Source organism: Gallinula chloropus, assembly GCF_964237585.1.
Source record: "Gallinula chloropus genome assembly, chromosome: 1".
Classification (NCBI taxonomy): Eukaryota; Metazoa; Chordata; class Aves; order Gruiformes; family Rallidae; genus Gallinula; species Gallinula chloropus.
In genome coordinates, this window is record NC_140085.1 from 15,811,344 (window position 1) to 15,833,992 (window position 22,649).

Sequence of the window (22,649 nt, forward strand, 5' to 3'; positions counted from 1 at the left end):
CCCAACTATAAATCATACCTAGGTAAGAAGTATATGAAGATATATATAAAATAGCATTAACTCAAACGGGATCAGTAAAAATGGTCTGCTTGAACTTCAATCATTCACTTCTCAACAGACCATGCTTCTATTCAATTCTTTGCTGCATTGCCCAGCACTCCCATTGGGATTTAGAAGACCTGAACTCCAAGCCACCGATCCCAAAGTGTGCCTAAGTCTAAGTGCTGCAAGAACACCAGGCAAGTTAAAAGGTCCTCTGGAGAAGAACTGGTACTCCCCAGAAACATAAATGTAGAAAAATCATCAGGGCTTGCTGGCTTGCTTGCTTCTAGGAGAATACTTTTTTCAGTCTGACTAGTACTGAATTAAAAAGTGAAATTTGGTATCATATACGTAAATATTGAATTATGGTCACTTTCAATATACAAAACCAAATGAAAACAAATTGATCCAGGAATTTATAGGAGTGAACTGAGAAGAAATCTTGTGCAATTGCCTGCATAAAAACTGAGAGTATGAAAAGAGGTAATTTCAGCCTGTGGACTGGAAATATTTCGAAAAACGAGAGTCCCAGGGAAGAGCACAGTGTGTGATAATAACCTTGCAGCATCACAGACATTTTCTAAGGCTTAAAATGCTTCTGCATTCCTGTAAGCACTGATCTTCATGAAATCATATTAATGATATTCAGGCGTACTTCAAGCCTATCACAGCTCTGTTCACAGCTGCCACACTAGCACACAGCTAGCCTTACTGCTGGAACACCCGTAACGCAGAAGGCAGCAGAATGCAACACTGACACTGGAAACAGGAAGCACAGAGAATTCAACAGGATCGCAGCAGTAATTCCTAACTGTCTAAGGAGCTGAGCCTCACTCAAGAAAATTGGCTGTTGTGCACCTCACCGAACCCAGTTCTGAATGAAGAGAACTTGAAGCCTCAGTTTTCCCCCTTCTGTGCAGACACCTGGTATTTTGAGGCAACTTATCAGTAAAACACATTTGTAGTGCAAAAATTTTCAAACCTGACTCTCAGCCAAAGCTATTCTGCTGAGGGTAAGGCAGCTGCAACACTCACTCTGAGTGCCCTGAAAGGCATGTGCACAAGAACATTTAATGAGATACCTAAAATCTGATGCAACCCCAGATTATTTGACTGCATGTTTATAACAGGATCTCAAGTCAACCAAAGCTCCTGGACAACTTTCCTCCCAGGTCTCTTGCTTGCAAGTAACCCCAAAACACTGAAAAGGGAGTTTTCAGCAGGAACATGAAACTGGTTTTTAATACAGCAAATTCAAAATGACTCTACAAGACAGAGCACAAGTAAAAACGGTTTATAAACAAATCTCCTCCTACACAGAAGTGTCTTTCCAGGCAGGTCCTTTCCTTTGGGTTTGGCTTTAGTCCAACAATGCAGTGCCTTTCTGGGACTAAAAAAAATGTGCATGCAGAATTTATGGCCATTTGGAAACGTTTATCCTTCCCATCAAGCCAGCAGCCCAGCTAAATGTCTGTTGCTTGCTACCCTCAGCCCAGAGTAGGAGCAACCTTCCCTTCTCTTTGGAGGAGTCAAGACTTTTCCTTAACAAACCAGGTGCTATGGGAATGACAGCACGGAAATGAACCAAGTCCTGATCAGGATTACAGCTACATTTTAGCAAATATGCCCAGGTCTCCTGGCCAGGTCAGAACAGTTACAGCCTCCCCAGTAGGGCTACCTGGAGCTGGCATCGTGGGGACATTCCCCAAAACCACCGTTTTTTTGAGAGGGGCAGACACACCCCAGAAAACATGGGTATAAGGCAGCTTTCCTATACAAAATGTTTCAGTCCTCTTCCTATAATCCTGAGCAACAGGCTGTTCTGGACACTACAGCTTCTGTGCAGCCTGGGATGCCCTAAGGAGCTCAGAGCAGAGATGCTGAGAGGCACAGTGTGAGTGTTGAGCTGGCTGCACGGTGCTGGTTGGGCACAGCCGGTTCTTGTCTTAAGCCCACTTTTAAACAAGCCAAAAATATGGTGCCATGTGAAGACGAGAAAATCACAAGGCAGCCCCCAGATGCAGCAACAGTTGAAGGCAGAAGGCAAGAACGAATTAAAACCCCATTTTTTTCCCCCACAATACAAAAGAAGAGAAATCTGAACATCTATCTTCACATTCTTCTCTGTGCACAGTGGGGAAGGGCATGCAAATCCCCCTACACTCAGATGAAAATATAGCTTCAGTTTTCACTTAAAAGGCAGCCCGTGACAGAATGAGAAAAATAAGTGTTTAAAAAAGATAAACAAGTTTTATTTTTAGTATTATTATAATAGGTGCTTAGATCAGATGTTCTTTACTGTAGAATTAGGTGAAGATATTTCCCAAATTCATACAACTTCAGTACTGCAGCATTAATTACAAAAATCATCTATATTCCTTCCAGGGAAGGAGCAAAGTTCCCTTTGTTTTCTGATTCTGTGTCATTGTCTTCAAAACAGAGACAGGAACGGAACCTTCTCCTAAAAGCAACTGAAAACTTCCCCTTAATTTCTATGGCTAAAGGCTGATTTCTTACATTTGAGTAATGAACAAAAGCTTACGCAGGAGTATGTAACTCACAGGCAAAAGATACAAAGCAGCCACAAGCAAGAGCGGAGATGGTAGCGATTCCTCTCCTACCTCAGTTACCTACCACCCAGGATGCAGTTGGTGCTAATTCCCTTTTCCACTTGGATAATAATAACTGGGACCCCCAGATCGATCTCAGGGATGCCTGTATTCTTCAGCAAGTTAATCACAGTGTTACTCTTGACAAATTATATTTCAGTATAGTAGATGATGCAAACAAGTTGTGGATATTAATCTGGCATTTTGTTTTGTGTTTTACTCCAGTAAAAGAGGTGAGTAAAGCTGAGAGGCAGGTAAGTCAATCAGGTCATGAAGAGAACCCCCACAAGAAAATTGCCCTTCTGGTTCCGGAGGGGCAGTTCTTCCACGGGATGTTAGTATTTCTGTAGCTTGTCTCCAGCACTGCAAGGCAGCTGCGTTAGCGATTAACCACTGCAGACACTGTGACTTACAAAGCCATTAAGAAAGTGACACACCATTCCATTAGAAGAGAGAGAAAGAATGAAGTGAATGAATGGTGGCAAATGATGGACGTACTGAAGAGGTCAGACAAGCGGGATGAAATGTCAAGACACAGCTGAACCTAAATGCAGCAGTCACTTGATGGGAAGCTGTCAAGCCTCCCTGAATGTGCCTTATGGTGACAAGGGATCTTGAACTACTTAGCGGGTGCATTTCTCAGGATTCAGCATCTCACTGGAGAGGGTATTTAGAACTGGGATGCACCGATCGCTGTGACTGCCTGTTTATACTGTGATAGGGACAAACGTATTGACACGTTTCAGTGAACATCGGGAAGTAACAGAGAAAAGCAGAAATCAGAAAGTTGGGTACCTGCGCGAAATCCGCCGCAAGCCGCATCTTCCCACCTTCACCGAGAGGCCTTATTAGACTGGCATTGCGAATGAAAAGTTCAATTGCTCTTTGAGCCATGGCTTCAGTGTTATCAAAGACAAAGTCAAAACACTCAAAATGTCTGAAGTAGTCGCTCATGACTCTTGCTATAAAACCCTGTAGTTCTTTCATGTACAGAGAACAAGGGACATCTGGTTTTCCTGAGCTGGATAATGATCTGAAAAAGAAAAAAAAAAAAAGAAAAGAAGAAAGAAATGGGGACAGCTAAACTCATCTTTAAACCACAACCAAAACCTATTGGATTCCTTTTAATTTTTTTCCTACCCCACGAAGTCATGTCATGAATTGTTCGGTCTCATTTCTGCTCAGAATAAAGAGTGTAGCGCTCTCTGAAAATGTAGTCAAAAAATATCTCTTTATAAGCCATTCCTATCCTAACAAGATAAAGGAAATCATCCCACTCCTACCCAACTTGCAGAGCCTCCACTAGTCTGGAGCCTAGATCCTGAAATCCAGCCCCTAAATTTAAATGTCCCAGTTGTTATTTTGAAAGTCTAATAACAGATCAGAAAATACAAGCACATGTCACAGGGTCACTAGTTTAGCCTATCCCCAAATAATTTAGAATTTGTTTCCTAGATTCCTCCAAACCCGGGATTATAAAATTAATCTAATTATCACAGAAGCATTAAAGAAGCGACAGATCACAGAAATCAATCACCTTTCTCTTTCTTTGAATCAAAAAGAGCTCTTCCAAACTCAGGAACCTGAGCATACAGGCTATCTAACTAAACTTAGCTTTTGGCTAGAATAATTTTTGTCCACTCAGACAGAGACGTATTTTGCTAGTGGTGGCAAAAAAGAAGATGGAGAGGATAAAATATGGGTTTTTTTTAAAGCAAAGTCAAAAGGAAAATTTAGAAAACCTCAGAAAATATACTATTTTCAGTGAATTTCCGAGACAGAAAACAGGACATCTGATAACGGCATAAGCAGTGTCAGAACAGAGATAGCAACAAAAATAACACTCAGGGAGGAAGTCTCAATTACAGATAGGAGTAAAGATCCTTGCTGATAAAGGATACTGGAGATTTTAATTAAACTTCTATGGAAAAACAGCACAATACACTAAACCTGAGCTTTCCACAAAATAAATTTTTTAAACAATTTTATATTCAATACTTTAGAAATATTTTTGTGTAATTTTGAATCAGTGTTTATATGCTTTATTTTGAGAAAGAACATTGTCAGTTCTATGGACTGTCAACAAAAAATAAGTCTTGAAAGTAAAAGGGTTATTTTAAGCACAAAAATGGCCCCTGTTTGGCTTTATTTTTCTATTTAAGATGAATTTTACAAAACAGGCATGAAAAAAAAAGGGGGGGGGGAACAGCTGCTACCTGATTCATATGTTTCAACAGAGAGGTGTAATTCTGCTCTCTGTGTTCATCAACCATAAAGCATCGCCTTCCCCTCAACAAACAAGTGTTCTTGCTCCAAGGTCATCGCAGCAGTAACAATCTATTATGCATATGCAGGGTGTCTTACTCAAGCAATGGTAAATTTAAGAAATATTTCTAGTTACCCAGAGAAATCCTCCTGGTGCATAGTGATGATAATAGCTTCTACTGAATCTCCTACAGAATTCAGCAAGGGTTGAACAGCACTACCCATTAGATCATGGACTGCCTAAAATAGAATGAGAAAAAGGCAGAAGTAAAGAAACAGAAATTAGAAGCATGTGCATTTTAACACCTCAAAAATACCTTGACAAACAGTTCATTTCAACAGTTTTTATTATTCTGCATTAAAACCTGCCAAGTAGAAGGACAAAAGCCTAAGATAACATTTCCCTTTCATTCGTTTTACCAGTCGAGTACAGAAATAAGGCTGTTTACCACTTCCATTCCTTCAAAAATACCCACAGAGGTGTGGCACTCCTGGTCTGTAACTGTACGTGTCCTGGTGCACACACTTCGCTCAGCTGTTCGTTCCCCAGACACACAAGCTGCCCTTCATTCCTCTGCTCTCAACCCCTCCCAGATCAGCGCCCAGCAGGATGGATGTGGGTAGCTGTCATCCACAGCAGGCTGCACAGCCATCCACATCGCCTCCCAGAAAAGCACCAGGTAGCATAAAAATTGTAATTCTACGTGTCTGTTGGGGGGAGGGAGGGGGGAAGGAGGTGATGAATCCACTTATTCCTATATGAATGCTTCAGAGAATGACATATATTTTCACTGCCAGGTGACACCTGGATTCTGACCATTATGAGAATATTTTTGAATACAAAAGCTACTCAAGCAGTGATTTGCCACACACAACATATATGTAGCTGCAGATATGACAAAATACAAATTTCAGAATATATGTATACCTTTAATATATACTGACCCAAATAATACCCAGAAAATAAGTGCCCGTTTTAAGTGTAACTAACAAAGCAGCATATGGACATTCAATTACCTTTAATGCAGTCGTGACTGTTTGCTCAGCAGCTGCTGGAAATGAGCTCTGGTTGGTAATAACCTACAAATTTTAAAGTAATTGTTAATAGTCAACATTCAACAAATTATTAGAACCCTTAATATTTAATTTAATTTTAAAACATACTCAGTTACCCTCACTGATGAGTGGCTTACACAGATAGAGATAACTATCAAATATGTTTTATATAGACAGAATTTTCAGTGCACCAGTGTCAGTCTTTTCCTCTCATATTTTCTGTGGACTCTTCTTCTGCCTCGGCAAAGAAATGATTCAATTGAGTTCAACTGAAACTGCTGAAGGGTTAACAGAATCAGGGTAAAAATAAGTGGTGCATTCTCCCGCTGCTAAGTATAGAATTTTTGGACAACTACACAAGCAGCTCTATGGCAAATATGGGAAAGAATGGTTGTTCTTTCTCAGTATTATGACTATGATAGTACTACGTGTTAAATAGCTGTTCATGTACAGCTACGACAATATTAGAATTGACAGTCAAGGAATGATCTGAAGGAACATTCTACCAATTTCCTTACACTTAGGAAGATGCTATACAATAATGTTTTTAAGCCAGATAAGTACTGAACTCAAAGACTGAATCATATCAGATCTCCCTCCAACACTAAGGCACATGAGGTTCATTACTAAATACATCAGAGAAAGCAGACTTAAAAGTTGATCTACCATCTGTTTGCAAAAACCAAGCAAATTTTATGTGCTTTTTAGCATTTTTTAAACATTCTTTAAACATATCCTCAGTCAGGAGTACTCATGATCTTTTTTCTAATCTGGCTGGAATTTAAGCACAATTAACTACAACTACCACTGTATCTGTTTTAATTTACAGGGACGGAGTAACCACTGGCATCACTAAGCCAATAAATTGGAATTATTCATAACTGTGCTCAGTCCTGAGAACATTTCCAGGCCAGACTTTGGTCACAGCAACAATGCAGAGAGGTATTTGTGAGGTGCTGCTTTTCTTGATTTCACCCTCCCCATTTTCAGTTTGGGCACAATCATGGGAAAGCAATGATGGTCTTCTCAGAAACAGAAGCTTGGGCTGGGATGGATGTAGACCATGGCTATCAGGCTGACCAGTACAAAGAACTTACCTGATAAGAAAAACCAGAAAAATTTCAACTGTTTAGGCACACAAACAAGGGCTGTGAGCCACTCTATAAACAAGTAATTCACGCATCTTCTAATACTGACAATTTGTCACACAATGGTGCTTTCAAGGGCCAACCAAGTCTCAAGAGAGTTGTACGATTCATATCAAAGTACAGGTCTTAACCCAAAATTGGGCTGTATCTGTCAGTGCTCTCATCAGCTAATGGGAGAACATGCACACCACAGAGCAAAGTCATCACCGTTATGGCAAGAAGAGAAACCCAAAGGAAGCCTACCTTCAGAACCGACTGGTGCAGTTTGTATAGCGAATTAACCACAGCCACGTTCCTCCTCTGTCCCTCTGTGAGAGGTCCAATCACCTGACTGGCATCTCCTTGAGTTGACAGCTGCAATGATTGCAGAACTTGTTAAAACAGTACCCACTCTGTAATCACTTCATTGCCACAAAATTATAGTTAACTAAACTGAGATAATGGCAGAAAGCCATTGGTTTTCAGTACCAATGTTCTCCCATTTAACGCTTGTCTCGATTCTTACGATTGCCATCTCCAGGTAACACAAAGTGAATCAAGAGTGGGAACTGTGACAGACTGCGATCTCTGCTCCCAAACCACAGCACTCACACCCAGCCTTTTGGAGACACCTAATCCCAGCATACTTTCACTTCTGTAAGAATCAGGTGAAGTCACCTACCCAAGGATGCAATACAAACCAGAGGCAGCAGAACTGCAAAGGGTATGCTTTTCTGTACACCCTCAGTTCTTACCTCTGACAACCATTCAAGCCTCTCCTTAAAAACTGCTTCTTTAAATAGATTGCTTACAGCTTTGTACATATTAGCAGCTTGCAATGAACAGAAAAATTGAACTGCAAGGATAAAAATTGCTAGTCCTAATGGAAAAGGGTTCCATGCAAGAACCTTTCAGGAAAAAACAATGTATTTGAACTCCTCAAAGCATACATTTTTTATCATTGCCACAGAAATCAAAGTTCCAGGGTGATACTTAACTAGCAATTAGCTACCAAACAGTCCCATAAGGATACCGCAGCATATGTTTAGAATTTAAAAGAAAATAAATTGTAATTGGGAAACAAATGGAAATTTTCTTGTGCACTAAAAGCTGGAGAAATACAAAGAACAGACAAAAAAGCTATGTGAATTCTAGAAGTACATCTAAATAGTACGGCAAGAATAGTTATTAATAGAAGGCTTTACTGAGATATAATTACCTGACTAGTTATCTACATTTCAGGATACACAATTATCCTCCAGGAAACTCCTGAACATGCCTAGCTCCAAAAGTCTCTCGGTAAAAATACATTCAACTCATTGAGTAAGTTATCAAAAGACTTTTATGAAGTGTGTAGGTCCTATAGAAAATTATTCAAGTAAAACTACCTATCCAGCAACAATTGTTTAAGAACGATGGGAACAAATATAACATGAAAATGTTTGTTATGGGACACAGTGAATCTTTACTAGTGAAAAGTATTCCTGTACTTACCATAACTTCCACTCAGCATGAACACAGATACCTGCAAGTTACATAGTACTTGCCAGCACCGCTAATAACGAAGTTTTAGACAAGTTCTTACAAGCACGCAGGAACACAAATTTACTCACAGCACTGAGGTGACAACATTGGTTCATCCACCTTTCTGCAAATTTAGGCATTATTTCAGTATAAAGAGGATTCTGAGGCATTTGCAGAGGGAAAACATATTTTCCAGTGCATCTTACTTGACATCAGAACGCATCTTTAGACTAGCTGACAAATATATCACCAGCTCAGCATCTTCCTGCCTTCCTGATGAGACCAGCCATGTGAGCTACAAAGACTTCAGATTCCTTCCCAGTATTTCCATTTGACAAACTTGACTGGTTTTAAGCTTTCTGCTTCTCACACCTACAGCTTCACAGATATGTAGCAAAACAGCTGTGCAGAGAAACACCATAACCATCCAGCTGACCACCCCCCAGGCCCCAATGAACTTTTTTTTAACACCTTTTTTAAGGACTGCACAGACTGTTCAACTCAGTTGGGGTTTTCGCACATTTACAAGTATTAAACATAAAAGACACAGTGAAAACAATAAAATTTTACATCCTAGTCACTTAAATTCCAGTTCCTCAGAGTAAACTGTAAAGGCTGCAGAATTTCTTTTTCTTAAACATTATGAAATCATTATATTGTGCAGAAAAAGAAACTTCGCTGATAAGTAAAAACAGTAAGTACAAACATAACCCTTCTGCAGGAGCAACCACCTCTTGCAGTCAGCAACACAGTACAACAGCTTCACAGATAAAGTCTAAAAATGCCTTAAAAGTAACCAATCTTTGTAAAATGGTTTACCATATTATTCCCTTAAATTGATCAATTTGAACTTCGACAGCTAGTTGTGTTGATCCCTTGTGTATCTTAAAATCAAATCACTGGTCTAAAGCCAGAAGGCTTGGAAAACTCGTAGGAATTGGGCACAGCCCAGGGCTCCCTGGGACTGCTTCTCCTGGTGGTATGACATGGGAACATCTGGCACCTACACAGGTAGGTGTGCCATACCACCTACAGAACTCTCAGGTGGTCATTCCCATCTCTTACAGTCACCACAATGATCTCTATGACCTTGCGCTGAGGCAGCAAGGTTCTGCATTGAGCTCTGTCCACCAGGGTTCATGCACATACACTTCACCACAGGCTGCATTTCAGGTAGTTTATCACTATTCCAACATTCCAATGACTCATACCAAATTCTTGACACCTCTAACAGCCATCGTGCAATCATGCATCCAGGTAGGAAAATGTCATCATTGTCTCTCCCCAGTTCCAACAAGCTGTGCTTATGGCCCATTTACTTCAGACACAAATCATCCCTCGATTTATTTTCCATCATGGCTGTTTTTATCAGTGATTCATGTTCATCATGCATTTATACAGCAAGTACTTTTGAGGCTCTGGACACAGCTTACGCATTTAAGCACAGTGGTAATGTAACTCCTCCTCTGTTACCTGCCCACTGGGGACTACAATGTGTAAATAGGTTAAGTCAAGTAAGTCTGAAGCCTGGACATGTACTCAGCTGAAAGACACAGTCCAAGGGCTTTCTTTTTGATGAGGGCATTAGAGACAAAACCTGATGCCTTTTTAATCAGTTAGATTTATCCAGAAATGCAGAAGGCCAAGAGGGTGAATTAATGCTAAGCAGAATTAGGATGGACAGAAAGGGTGACTTCACCCCAAATCACAATCTATTTTGGGAAAGAAACATCTAAAAACCAAAGCTTAGCTCTAGGACCAGATCCCATCTCCAGGGAACTGCTGGTCACCCTGGGAGTTAGTCTGGCTTGAGCCTGCCAGCTGAAAAGAAAACAGAGGAAAAGCAACCATGCTGAAGCCAGACCTGAACGAGCAGTAACGACTGTAACTGTTCCACTTTTCTGTATCTATCTTTAAGTATGCCAATTGATTTCTTACACTCTCACTTAATTTGGGCAAACTGTTTCCACTTTTACCTCAAAGCCTGTTCACCATTACAGCAATTTCATGGGCACTAGCAAAACACAGGCAACTCATTCCCCAGCAAGTGGCAATTCTGCAGTCGTGACACATCCTTTTGCTAACATGAGCCCCCAGCACACTGCCAACAGGAGATGCTAGTGAGGAAGAGAAGTCTCCCAACAGCGATTATCAGCCAGGACTTTTGTCTGTGTCTTGTAATACCTTCAAGAATGTGAACATGAGCTCCTGTCCCATGCAGAATTTCCAGAAAACTAATAGGGCAGCTATTAAACTAAAATGAGGAAGAAACATGGAGGTACCGCCTTTCTGACATATATATGAGGACATTCTCTAAGGTCGGAGGTTGAAACTTGCTGGTTCAATCCAGGAGCTGAGTAGCTGGAGGAAGCTGGCCAGAAGACTTTTTTTAAAATCTAATTCAACAGAATCTGAGGGCTAATCAGCAGATCAGGCTGAAACTTAGCGAACCAAAAAGGGCACCTGTAGAAGCCAATACACAAAACACATGTCACAAAGAGCAGCAAGCTGACTGAAGGCCACCTGACTTGCTTCAGCCTGACACAGCTGAGACACCGTAAGCCATGACTGGCACTCACCAAATTCAGAAGTCCACCTGCAAAACAGTTTCTTTTAGTTTTCATGTTGGATGAATTTTCACCCAATAAATGTATTTGCACCCCTTTGCATGGTCCTGCCTTTGAAATGTCTTGGAAATAACTCGATCAAGTGTTTCGGATTTTAAACTTTTCTGTGTTTAATCCCTAAGAACAGACATGTAATTTGGCAGCACGGGTTTGATCTCACATGCTGAGACATGTGCTGTGATTTAAATTCTTGTTTTCACCATGAAGTGGTGGATGCAGAATTTAGATTAAGATGTGAATCAAATCATCAGTTCTCCCTTGGGTTATAAAAAAATGCTAACTGACTTTGTCTTTTTCTTGTAGAAAAGCTCAGGCTATGGATACATCTCTTCCTGTAATTTGTTTAGTGTTTCAAAGTGACTAACTTCCCTGCTTTCAACAGGTGGCAGCTCAGAAGAGAGCTGCAAGCTGGTTTGGTACCGTTCCCTTCACAGACAGAACATTTTGTGAAAAAGCTGGGTTTCACACTAAATAACTAAAATCCTGTGTGCATCCTTACTGACGGTTTTGGAAAACTCCATTTATTTGATATCTCTACTCTAAAACAGCCTCAGAGAACCCACTCTAAAGAGCAGGAAACAACATCATAAGTTAGAAAGAGTACGGAAAAGATCTCAAATCAGAGTAAGACAAAAGTAGTGTCTCTCAACAAAGCATTCAATCTAATTCTAGGATCACGAAACTAATGTGTTTTGATAGCACAAATTGAACTCCAATTGTCAAGCTGACATTTTCAAGAATAAATACATTTCTAATAGAGGCAGCTGATGTGGCCATACCTCTGGCAGAAAGCAATCAATCCATCTGGTACTTGGCCTCCTGCCTGATCATAACAACTTATTATAAAGCACAGAATCCATTTACAGAGTTTGAGTCAATAGGGCTCGGCCCTGGGATATCTCCCATGAGCTACAAATAATTGGGATGATTGACTCTTAGGTTTTAATATTTTCCATACGGCAGAAGGTGCATTTCACAATCTCTTTCCTCCTAAGAAACACACAAGTTTACTAGAATCAATTTGCTACTTTTCATAAAAATATGACACCATTTAGCTGAAAAACACACAACAACTCTACTAGCTGTGTCACTTCACCAGGTAGCTATTAAAGGATAATTTGCAGAAAGAAGAGATATAATTTAAGGTTCAAAGTGTAGGATCTGAATTAAAGTTTTGGGGTAAATAAGGTCTTTAACAGATGGATATAAATGAAAATGAATGTTCTGCTTTTAAAAAAATCATTACAATTGATTAATAAATCATAAATAAGAATTTATGCTCTTAGAATAACTTTTTTTCAAAGAAGATGAAATATTTCCAGATATGACAGCAGAAATAAGCAGTCATTTCAGGCAATAACTTAAAATATGCACAAAAAATATTTATATTGCACCTTCAGGATATTCTTGCGACTTCCAGCATATTTTATTAATTTTTTTAGCTTCCTCAGAAAAATGAAAATGTTATATTCTAGGAATATAGAAAAGGAGATTTATGGTACAGGCATTTGGAATCTTATAGATAATATAAACATTATCTTGGGAAGAAAAATTTGAAGGCACTGTTAAGTCCTTGACCAAGAATGAACACAACATCATGCTCCGACTATTCATGCTAGAATAACAGCAATCATCAAACCGTTCCCTCGGGGGTATTTCTGGTTTGCTTGCATTTTTTTTTCTTCCTTAGTATTTTGAAAAGCAGAAGAAATAGAAGGAAAACAGCAAATGGTCTTTCTGTAACAGAAAAGACAGAATTTATCTCTAAGATTTTGAATCATCTGAGAAGAAAAGCACTGTATAAATAATCAAAAGTAATGGTTCATGGCCCTTAAGTAATGAGATGCTTTAGAATAACTCCACTATCAGAAAGTACCTAAAACCAGTTCCTTTAAGTAATCTCAGAGAATCTTAAACCTGAAGCCCTAGGAATAATTTCTCAACTTTCAAAAATTTTATCCCTTGTGTTTAACATCCAGCTAGTCCAAGTCTGAGGTGGATTTCAAGGACAATGTGTGTTGATCCTGACTGTAACAGTTTACTGAATTTTTCATGATTGCGAAATTAATGACTGAATATAATTAATTATATTTTATATGTTATCCAAATAGTTGTTGGTCCCAACCAACTACTGGGAATGCACCTCCAGAAGTGAAGCGCAGACATCCAGCCGCAAGACACCTGAGATCGGTCCAACATGATAGGGTGATATTCACCAACACATAAAAAATATCATCAACTTATTTGCCATCTGTCTTTTTTGGTATTAAGTCCAGGTGTTAATTGAGATTAGAACACTTGTACCCTGCAGAAGGTTATAAATGAGCTTTATATTGTCCAACTCTCATTAGAGTTGTTCCAAAATCACAAAATTCCAAAGTCTTCACCATATCAAACATACATTTAATCAAATCCATTTTTTTCTTCTCTTTTTCTACCCGCAAAATTACATGCCAGATCTGAAGATGTATTTTAACCACCTTCCCAGAAAGATAACATTAAGTCTATAGTAGTCTCAAAACCAGCCTTTTATGCTGGATGATTTTTTTCCTGGAGTTTAGCCAGTATCTCTTTAAAAAAAAAAAAAAGAGAGAAAAAAAAATCACACATTTGTTATGTGAGTCACGATCTAACCAGTAAAAGACAACATAAGAATGAAGAAAATGTTTCATGAAGTTATTTTTTAATGCAACTTCCTCCTCTAGATTCTTAATTCATTTTTTAAAAGTCTAAATGGTTTCTTAAGTGACTTATCAGCTAGACATTTCTGAGTATTCTCTGACCAATATAAGTACCTTCTTAATGACTGTTTTAACAAAGCTCTTCTGATCTTTCCATCAAAAAAACTCCTGATAATTACAAAACCTTAACTGACTTCTGATTATTTTAAGTTAGGCCTACAGCCATCTCTAGCTTTTATTACTGTACAGTGAAATAGTAATTATTCTGAAATTATTTTAGCATATAATAGCCTCCCACGTATTCTATTTAAATACCTATTAATGAATTCCTTTAATGTGCCAAATATTGAATTCATATTTTTGGGTTCTCTCATTTAAATAGCATCAGTACAAGTTTTTCAATGACAGTAACACCATGTCTCCAAGGTACTGGTACAATACAATTAATTCATGTATCTCAAAAGGAAATGGGGAAAACATAATCTTTCACATTACTTACACCACTGTAACTGACCCGTTATTTACAGAAAACCTTTCCCAAAGTGTCATTTCACTACTGTTCCTGACACTTTGCAAGCTTATTACATCTCATACTTCCATCTAAAGTTCACAATATTCGACATTTAGACAGGACGACTAGATACATTTCCCTGGAACTGTCAGACAAATCTCGTTGTTGGAATATGTCCTGAATAGTGATTCACCCACAAATGAAAGCTCACAATTCAATATAACGCCATCTAATAGGAGACATGGATTAATTCTTGTAAGACCACATAATAAAAAAGGCAATCAGAAAATCACTTTATGTCATTACAATGAGAATTCATCATGCTTTTCAATTCTAAACCATCACAGGCCTCATAAATTTGATGGAGTTTAAATCTGGTGCCAAAATTCCAGTGCATGAACAGTATTTTCCCTTCACTGGAAGAATCTGATTCCAGGAAATCTTTTCTTTCTCTCCCTCTCCACCCTGTTCTCCCTTACTTCGCTGAATTATTCAGCTAGTTAAATTTAGCTATGTCAGATAAGAGGATGGGTGGACAAAAAACACCACCACAGATACCCCAAACGACACAGTTATGTCAATAAGCATCCTAACGGAGATGCAGCTCACGTCTGTTTTCTTGCTAATACAGCGCATTTCATTTGGGGAACCTGTATAAATTAAATGAGCAAAACAATGGTTCTGGTTGGTATATGGTAGGTTTCTCCTTAGGAATACAAATGACTAAAGCCAACCCAACATTTTCTTTCCTCCATAAATGAGGATTTTTTTTTTTCATTTCCCTAAGAAGAAACCAGAATTCTAGCCCTCCTAGATAAACATCTTTCTTTCTTGCAACATATTACAGATATTTTTCATTGCCATTAGGCAGACAGGGGAAAAATCAATGGACAATTTCTTTAGTCCAGCCCATCTCTGCCCTCTCCTAGTCAGCCACTAAGTAAAGACGGAAAGGTTCAGAAAAAATCCCTATGTCCATGAATACTCAGGTGTTTCGGGTTTGTGTGGTGGGTTTTGGTAGTGGTGGTGGGGCTGCAGAGGTGGCTTCTGTGAGAGGCTTCCCCTAGCTCCAACAGACCCAATGCCAGCCAGTTCCAAGATGGACTCACTGCTGCCTAAGGCTGAAACCATAAGCCATGGTGGTAGTGCTTCTATTAGAACACATTTAAGAAAGAAAAAAAAAGCCACAAGTGGCAGCTTTTTGTGGCCATAGAAAAGGGAGTGAGAAGATGTGAGTAACTTTGCAGACACCAAGGTCAGTGAAGAAGGAGGAGGAGGAGCTGCTGCAGACACCGGAGCAGAGATTGACCTGCAACCTGTGGAGAAGACCATGCTGAAGCAGGCTATCCTCCTGCAGCCCATGGCAGATGATGGATAGTAGAGATTCCACTTGCAGCCTGTGGAGGACCCAGGCTGGAGCAGGGAGAGACATCTGAGGGAGAGCGTGACCCCACGGGAAGCCTGTGCTGGAGCATGGTCTTGGCAGGACCTCCAGCCTGTGGATGAAGGAGCCCATGCCAGAGCAGGTTTGCTGGCAGGGCTTGTGATCCTGTGGATGACACACGCTGGTGCAGTCTGGTCCTGATGATCTGCACCCCATATAAGTGACCCACGCTGGGGCAGTTGGTAAAGACCTTCAGCCCATGGGAAGGACTCACATTGGACAAGTTCATGGAGGACTGTCTCCCATGAGAGGGACCCCACATCAAAGCCAAGGCAGAGTGTGAGGCATCCTCCCCCTGAGGAAGAGACAGCAGCAGAGACAATATGTGATGAACTGACCATAACCCCCATTCCCTATCCCCCTGTGCCACTGGGGAAGGGGAGGAGGGAGCTAAACTGGGAGTGAAGTTGAGCCAGGGAAGAAGGGAGGGGTGGGGCGAAATGTTTTAAGATTTGGTTTTATTTCTCATTATCCTACTCTGGTTTGATTGGGTAATAAATTAGATGAATTCTATTCAGTGTTGAGTCTGTTTGGCCTGTGATGTTAACTGCAGAGCCATCTCTCCCTGTCCTTAACTCGACCCACAATCCTTTCATTATTTTTTCTCTCTCCTGTCCAGCTGAAAAGGGGTGATAGAGTGGCTTTGGTGGGCATCTGGCCTCCAGCCAGGGTTAAACCACCACATCAGGCAAAACTAAGAACAGATCCTTCTCATCCAACTGATAAAGCATTGCAATATTTTAAGTCCCATCTTTCTTTGCATTTCTGCTTTTCTTAACAATTTCACTGATTGAGCTAAGATGTTCCAATCCAGTCTCTGGATCAGTTATAATACACTTAGCCTTTTAGATTCAGGACAAAAATATGCCATTCATATTGCTAAATAACCCACTGAAAACAGCTCATTTAAATCTTCGTTCCCCTGATCAAGCATGACAGACATTTTTTCTTCTACAAATGACACTACGAGTAGTCCTGTAAAGACGCTGTCTCTTTCTCAGCTCGGTGGGTAAGCTGCATTAATTGTTTTTTTCTATTCTACCTGGCCTTTTCGCATTTTCTTTCCTCATTCTCTTTACTGCAACAAGGTTTACAACCCAAAGGGAAGTATTAATAAATTAGAGATTGTTTTTAAACAGTAAAAATATAAACCAATATCAGAGCACATTTTATTGTAATCTCAGGAAGAGAGCTTGGAAGATGTGTGAAGCCATCGCATGATAGAATTCAGCTTCCAAAACTACATATCAACAATAGTTATGATGATGGGATGGATGCGAAGAAAGTTCAGATCTATTTTAAACCTCAGTAATTACAAACTAGTTTTTAAACACACTCAAAGGATCAGAATTTTTGCAGAACATTCCTAGAGTAGTTTGACAAGTACACGGTCTGTTTTCTCACAGTCTGTATCTCTAAACTCAAAACCCCTCCCAAATAATCTATTCCCACCTACTCTAAATGGCTAGCTAGTGGGCCAGAGATATTTAATAGGGAGATATTAACGATGAATAATCAACTAAAAAGTGGGAAATCGAAAAGATCATTATGGGCAACTGCAAAAGATTAAGTCACCCGAGCGGCACTAAAGAACACAGCAGTAGCTGAGGATGTGAGTACGGTAGAATTTGGAATCCTGCACCTGCAGATCACAAGTTCAAATATAAACTGGGTTGAAGGACGATGAGAGATAAATTGTTTGTCTCAGTTTCAGTCCTAGTGGAAAGTGGGCACTTATTAAAAACTTTGTAATGTGTATTACTGACTGACAATCTTATTTGAAGCCTCAGGAAGGAGACCTGTGATTGAAAAGGTCTGAGAGAAGAGAAATTAATATTTTAAAATGACTCTTACAGAGACAGAGCATGACGGCAGGATAATGCACTGAGCCATACAAGTTTTGTGGGCAATACTAAAAATAATTTAAGAACAACTGCAGCAGAGCTGACGTTCCATTATATATATTTTGATGCTAATCTTATGTAATGCATTTGGTGCTGATCAGCATTACAAAGATCAGTGCTCTAAAAATATCTGAACATGACAGATAGATAGATGCTCCTCAGCCTATATCTCCATCCATTACATTCACTGAAAATAGAATATTAAATTACAGAAGGGGTTGGTTGCACTGGCATCCAAAAAGGTGTCATCTGAGCTGGCTCAAAGAAGTATCTGGCTACCTGAAGAAAGTGTTGGGACTCCTGAAAAGAGATTTCTTGCACGCACACAGCAGTATTTGGAGTTGCCAACTAGCCACATCACCACAGACCACTGAGCTCTTTTCAAAAACTAAAACTCTGGTAGAAACACCAAATGCTGTTTGACAATAAGTCATGTATGGCCGACAAGCATTAGAGATAGAAAAACATGTTAGGAAAGCATATCCTTTGAAGCTCTGGCAATCTGAGAAAATTTTAAGACCAAAAGCAATGTTACTACAGAAGAAATCAGCATCTCCTAACTTTTGCCTTTGAGATTTATTTACATCAGAAGTAAGAATGTATGAATTCCAGATGCAAGAAAAAAATTACCCCAATCTGTCAGCATTTTAAGCTTCCTCTTGAACAGATTTTGCATGTCGCTCTCGTTTGGTCTCATTCACATATTGGCTACACCCATAGCAGTAAATCAAACAGTGCCAGGAAAGGCTCCTGGATCTGGCATGTGATCCTCTGTACTGTCAAACTGTCAGGACAGTTGTTAGTAAGTTTTTGGCCTGGGCAAACAACTACTCTCCCAAATAATCTCCAGCCAGGCCTCAGGATAGTGCAGAGACTATTCCTGGCAGGGTGCTGGCAGGCAGCGATGTGCTTTGGGGAAGAGGAGCTCTTACTGGCTGTGAGGCAGGCTGTCCTGCTCCAGGCAGCCACAGCACCCAGGAATGTTCCCAGGCACCTTGTGCTGACTGTCCCATGTTGCAGTCTGAGAGGGCTCATAGCCAGGATGGCAAATAAAATCCTGAGTGCCTTTATTGAGCTTGCATTCTCAATGGAGAGGCAGACATTAACAGAAATACCACGGTGACCATAGAGCAGTTTAGTACACAGCCCTTCTGCAGCAAAACCAGACATGTTTTGCTGATGCTGGATGTGAGGCCAACACTAATCAGAATGAGACTCAATAATACAAATCTGCCTTCAAACAGATGAGACCAAGCTCATTTACCTGCCCATATTTACTGTTCTGTGGACAGTCACATGTTTTTCTTTCCACACCCATACTCTGTTTCAAAAGCAAGTCCAGACCATTTGGGGTGAAGCAGTGAGGGAACAGGATATATCAGTATGTGACTCTGAAGGAAGAGTTCCAACAACAGTGAATGGTTTTATTTTTCTACTTCCTTTGATATTTACTTTCTTAAACAACAACGCACTAAAAACATGTCATCAAGTGTGTGTTACTCATCATTATGACAGATAATAATACTTTACAATAATTCAGTCCCAGTTAATTGATAAGTAGATCTCAGTAAACCCTCAGAACAAATACAGTTTAGAGATAAAGTATATTAGTTTTAGCCATAGAATGTTTATGTCAGAGTCACTTTACATTTAAATGTTCATCCAATTAAATATTCAGAGTTGTAAAACAACATTTGAAATCCAGTTTGACCAATGCATTGAAAAATAACATTGGGCTAAATCAAAGCTTCCCAGTTATTTCCCAAAAACCTTTTTGTGCATGGTTGAGTACCTGGATACTACTCCTCTTATTACTGCTCTAGTACTCTGTGACTGTTGCACATTCTAAAACCAAGTATAACATTACATAACTCTGATATTTATTTAAGTAAATGTAAATAAATCTCAATATACTACTGAGATCCAGAATAGTGAGAAAGAGGCAGCCTACTCTCTATCACAGATATCAGCTGATGCTGACTTTTCCCTCAAAACAATCCAGAATCTAAAAACCATGTGCACCAAAGCAGATTCATACACATTTCTTTGTGTCCCAAGCATGCAGTGGTCCATTGCTTTTGGGATCAGAATGTCAAGTTCTCTCTCATTTTGCTTTTTGATGTGTCTGGTACCAGAGGTCTTAAATAATAAGCAAACCAATGTCCCACCCTTGGAGGTTATGGGACATCTATCTGAACCTATGTGTGGGGACTCTCTTTAATCTTTAATCTCAAAAGTTACTTCTCTCACGGGGTCTTTAGAATTTTAACTTTGCAATATATAAAATACACCAATTGTCACATTATGTTTTCTTGAGAAGTTTGGGTAAGAATTCTTCAAACTGCCAGGAAGAACTGTGCTCTGTCTCCTGATCGGCACTTGAAAATTTTCAAGTGGCTTGTACCAGGCCAACCTGATAATCAGAGAATCCCACAACCACTGCCCTGGGTAAAATCCTGATGAGAAGCTAAGCCTCTACCATGAGCTGTGGGCAAATGACAGATCAGAAGATCTTCCAGAGCACTGCCCACAGCCTGTATTTCGGGCCTCCACCTCATTCACCAATTTTTGTAAGATGTATGACACAAGTCCAACCACATTTAGTTGAGGGAATAAAAAAACAATTCAAATTCTCTATTTCCTTCCTCCCTCATTACACCCACTCACTTCTCCATCTTCTGAGTGCTTCCTCTTTATGATTGCTTACAAGTCTGACAGTGGGAAGGATCTCCATTATATCATCTGTCTTCAGCCTCTTGTCTGTTGGAGAGATCCCTTTTCTTAGACAAATGTATTACTTCATAAAATACAATATTACATATTCAGGAACCTTCTTCAATTATAGGCAATCATAGCTCCCAGTGATTTTAGCCTTATCTACCCTAACCTTAGGATAAATCCGTCCAGGTGAATGTGGCCATTCCTGCACATCAAGCAGTCATGAACTTGCTCTGCTTGTGCTCCAGGCCGAATGAGAGTGTTGGGTTCAGCAAGATGCCATGCCTGAGCTGGTCACCCTGGCTTGGAGTGGAGCTAAAATGTGCCCCACCATCTGGGAGCACAGCAGAGCGAGTTAGTGTTTGCCTGTAAGCATACCATTACGTATCCACATACAGAAATGTTTTTAAAGACGGTTTGATCCATGAGAATTTGCCAGCATCAACACCTCTACCTGCTCTGAAAAGCAAGCGGGCAACCTGATTTTTACAATCCTGCCTCTACAAATTCCTCTTTGCTTGTTTATCAGCCAGAAGATTCCAGGCCACTTTGTCTCTGACAGTGATGCCTTATGGTGGGAGGAGGTAACAAGACACAGCCTCCACAAGACAAGACAGGAGAGATTGCTGTGGGACTCTGATTGCAATCAATATAGTCTGACAGGATGACTGTAACTCTAGGGAGGAAACTAGTAGAGGTCTCCAGGTTCAAAAAGTAGGAGAATTGCATCTTTTCTAAACAACTGCATTTTCATGTTCACAGCACAACACATTTCATCTATGTGCACTTGGTGGGTGTGTTAGTGTATTTCAATCCACCCACATGCCAAGCTGAACAGAAATAGCACAAAAGTACGAGAACATACAGTACTTACATTTCTACTCACAATATATGAGGTAACCAAAATCATCACTCCAAAAGCAGAAAGGCGGCAACAAAAACCCCAACAATAAATATTGTTTTAAATAGTCCTGTGCTGGGAAGGAAACGGATTACATGCCCAAACAGGGCTCTCATCTTTAATCTCTATAAAGACAATGGATCTTGCAATTTATTTTTCTGCTTGTTGGCAAAAGTAAACATCTTGCAAACTTCCAGCACTCTTAATCCTCTGTGTTTCATGACTTCTCTCCACAAGACATCCAGTGCTAAGTATCAGTGAGGGAAATAGCTCTATCAACAGGCACACCAAAACACAGTAATTGCAAAGTCACAATAAAGAGAGTTTTAATCATGAGAGAAATCACATCATTTCAGGTACAGTTAGAATTCAGCTCAGTAAATGACAAAATCCCAGGTAAACAATTGGGGAAACATAGTTTTATCTCACTTTCAATCAACAGGTGACTATCCTTTTTGGTTTTTTATACACATAAATGAGAAATCTGATTTAAAGTAGCATGTGAACAAAAATCAAAATTAATTTTAAATACTTCTGCAATCATTCAGTCACCTTTTCAAAAAATGGACAGTCAAAGCCTATTCACTTCTTATTATGGAAGATTGCTGCAGAGTATTACCCCAGACCAGTGGTCTCCAAAGTGGGGTGCGTGTACCAGAGGGGTTATACAAGATAATCCCTTGGGACGCAGGAAGAAAATATCAGAACTTCAATAGTATGTAAGTTCTTCAAGTATACAAGTTATAAATAAATAAGTATACATTTAACTGTAGTGCATGCTCAAAAAGCTTTTACTGATAGGATGCATGAGTTTAAAGATCACGGCCTAAGAGGATCCTGCTGCTGTGTCAAAGGCATCTAATGAAGATATAAGCTCTCCTTTACGTCTCTTCTCAACTATCAGTTATACAAACAGGGGACAATTTTTCTAGGAGGCAGATCTGTGAGCTCCTGTCTTTTGTTAAGCAGCATGGATTCTCAAAAAACCTGCAAATTACTTAACTTCTCCTTTGTTTTCAGGAAATGCAACTTACTGGTTTCTCATTAACCTGTCCCTCCATTGCACTTACTGTCAGCATTTCATGAGTGAGTTATTTTGCCTTTTTTGTCAATCAAGATGGGTAAATTAAGATGTTAGTAAATAGGAACAGAAGACCACTCTGAAGAACTCTTTAAGCGAGGACAGAATTTAGTGTTCTTTTTTATCTGGGTGACCTCACTTACATGAAAGGTCAACGAA

The 22,649-nt window shown here is 39.7% G+C and overlaps 1 protein-coding gene across 1 annotated transcript in view; it reads right to left on the reverse strand.

Moving 5' to 3' along the window:
• Positions 1–22,649, reverse strand: part of COG5 (component of oligomeric golgi complex 5) — a gene marked incomplete at its 5' end in the record, with an annotated part of 188,219 nt that overhangs the window by 18,897 nt on the left and 146,673 nt on the right. Inside the window, 4 exons of the mRNA XM_084271916.1 lie at positions 3,447–3,684; positions 5,053–5,156; positions 5,934–5,996; positions 7,364–7,474. Coding sequence (XP_084128042.1) covers positions 3,447–3,684; positions 5,053–5,156; positions 5,934–5,996; positions 7,364–7,474 — 516 coding nt within the window. The remainder of the gene's footprint in view (positions 1–3,446; positions 3,685–5,052; positions 5,157–5,933; positions 5,997–7,363; positions 7,475–22,649) is intronic.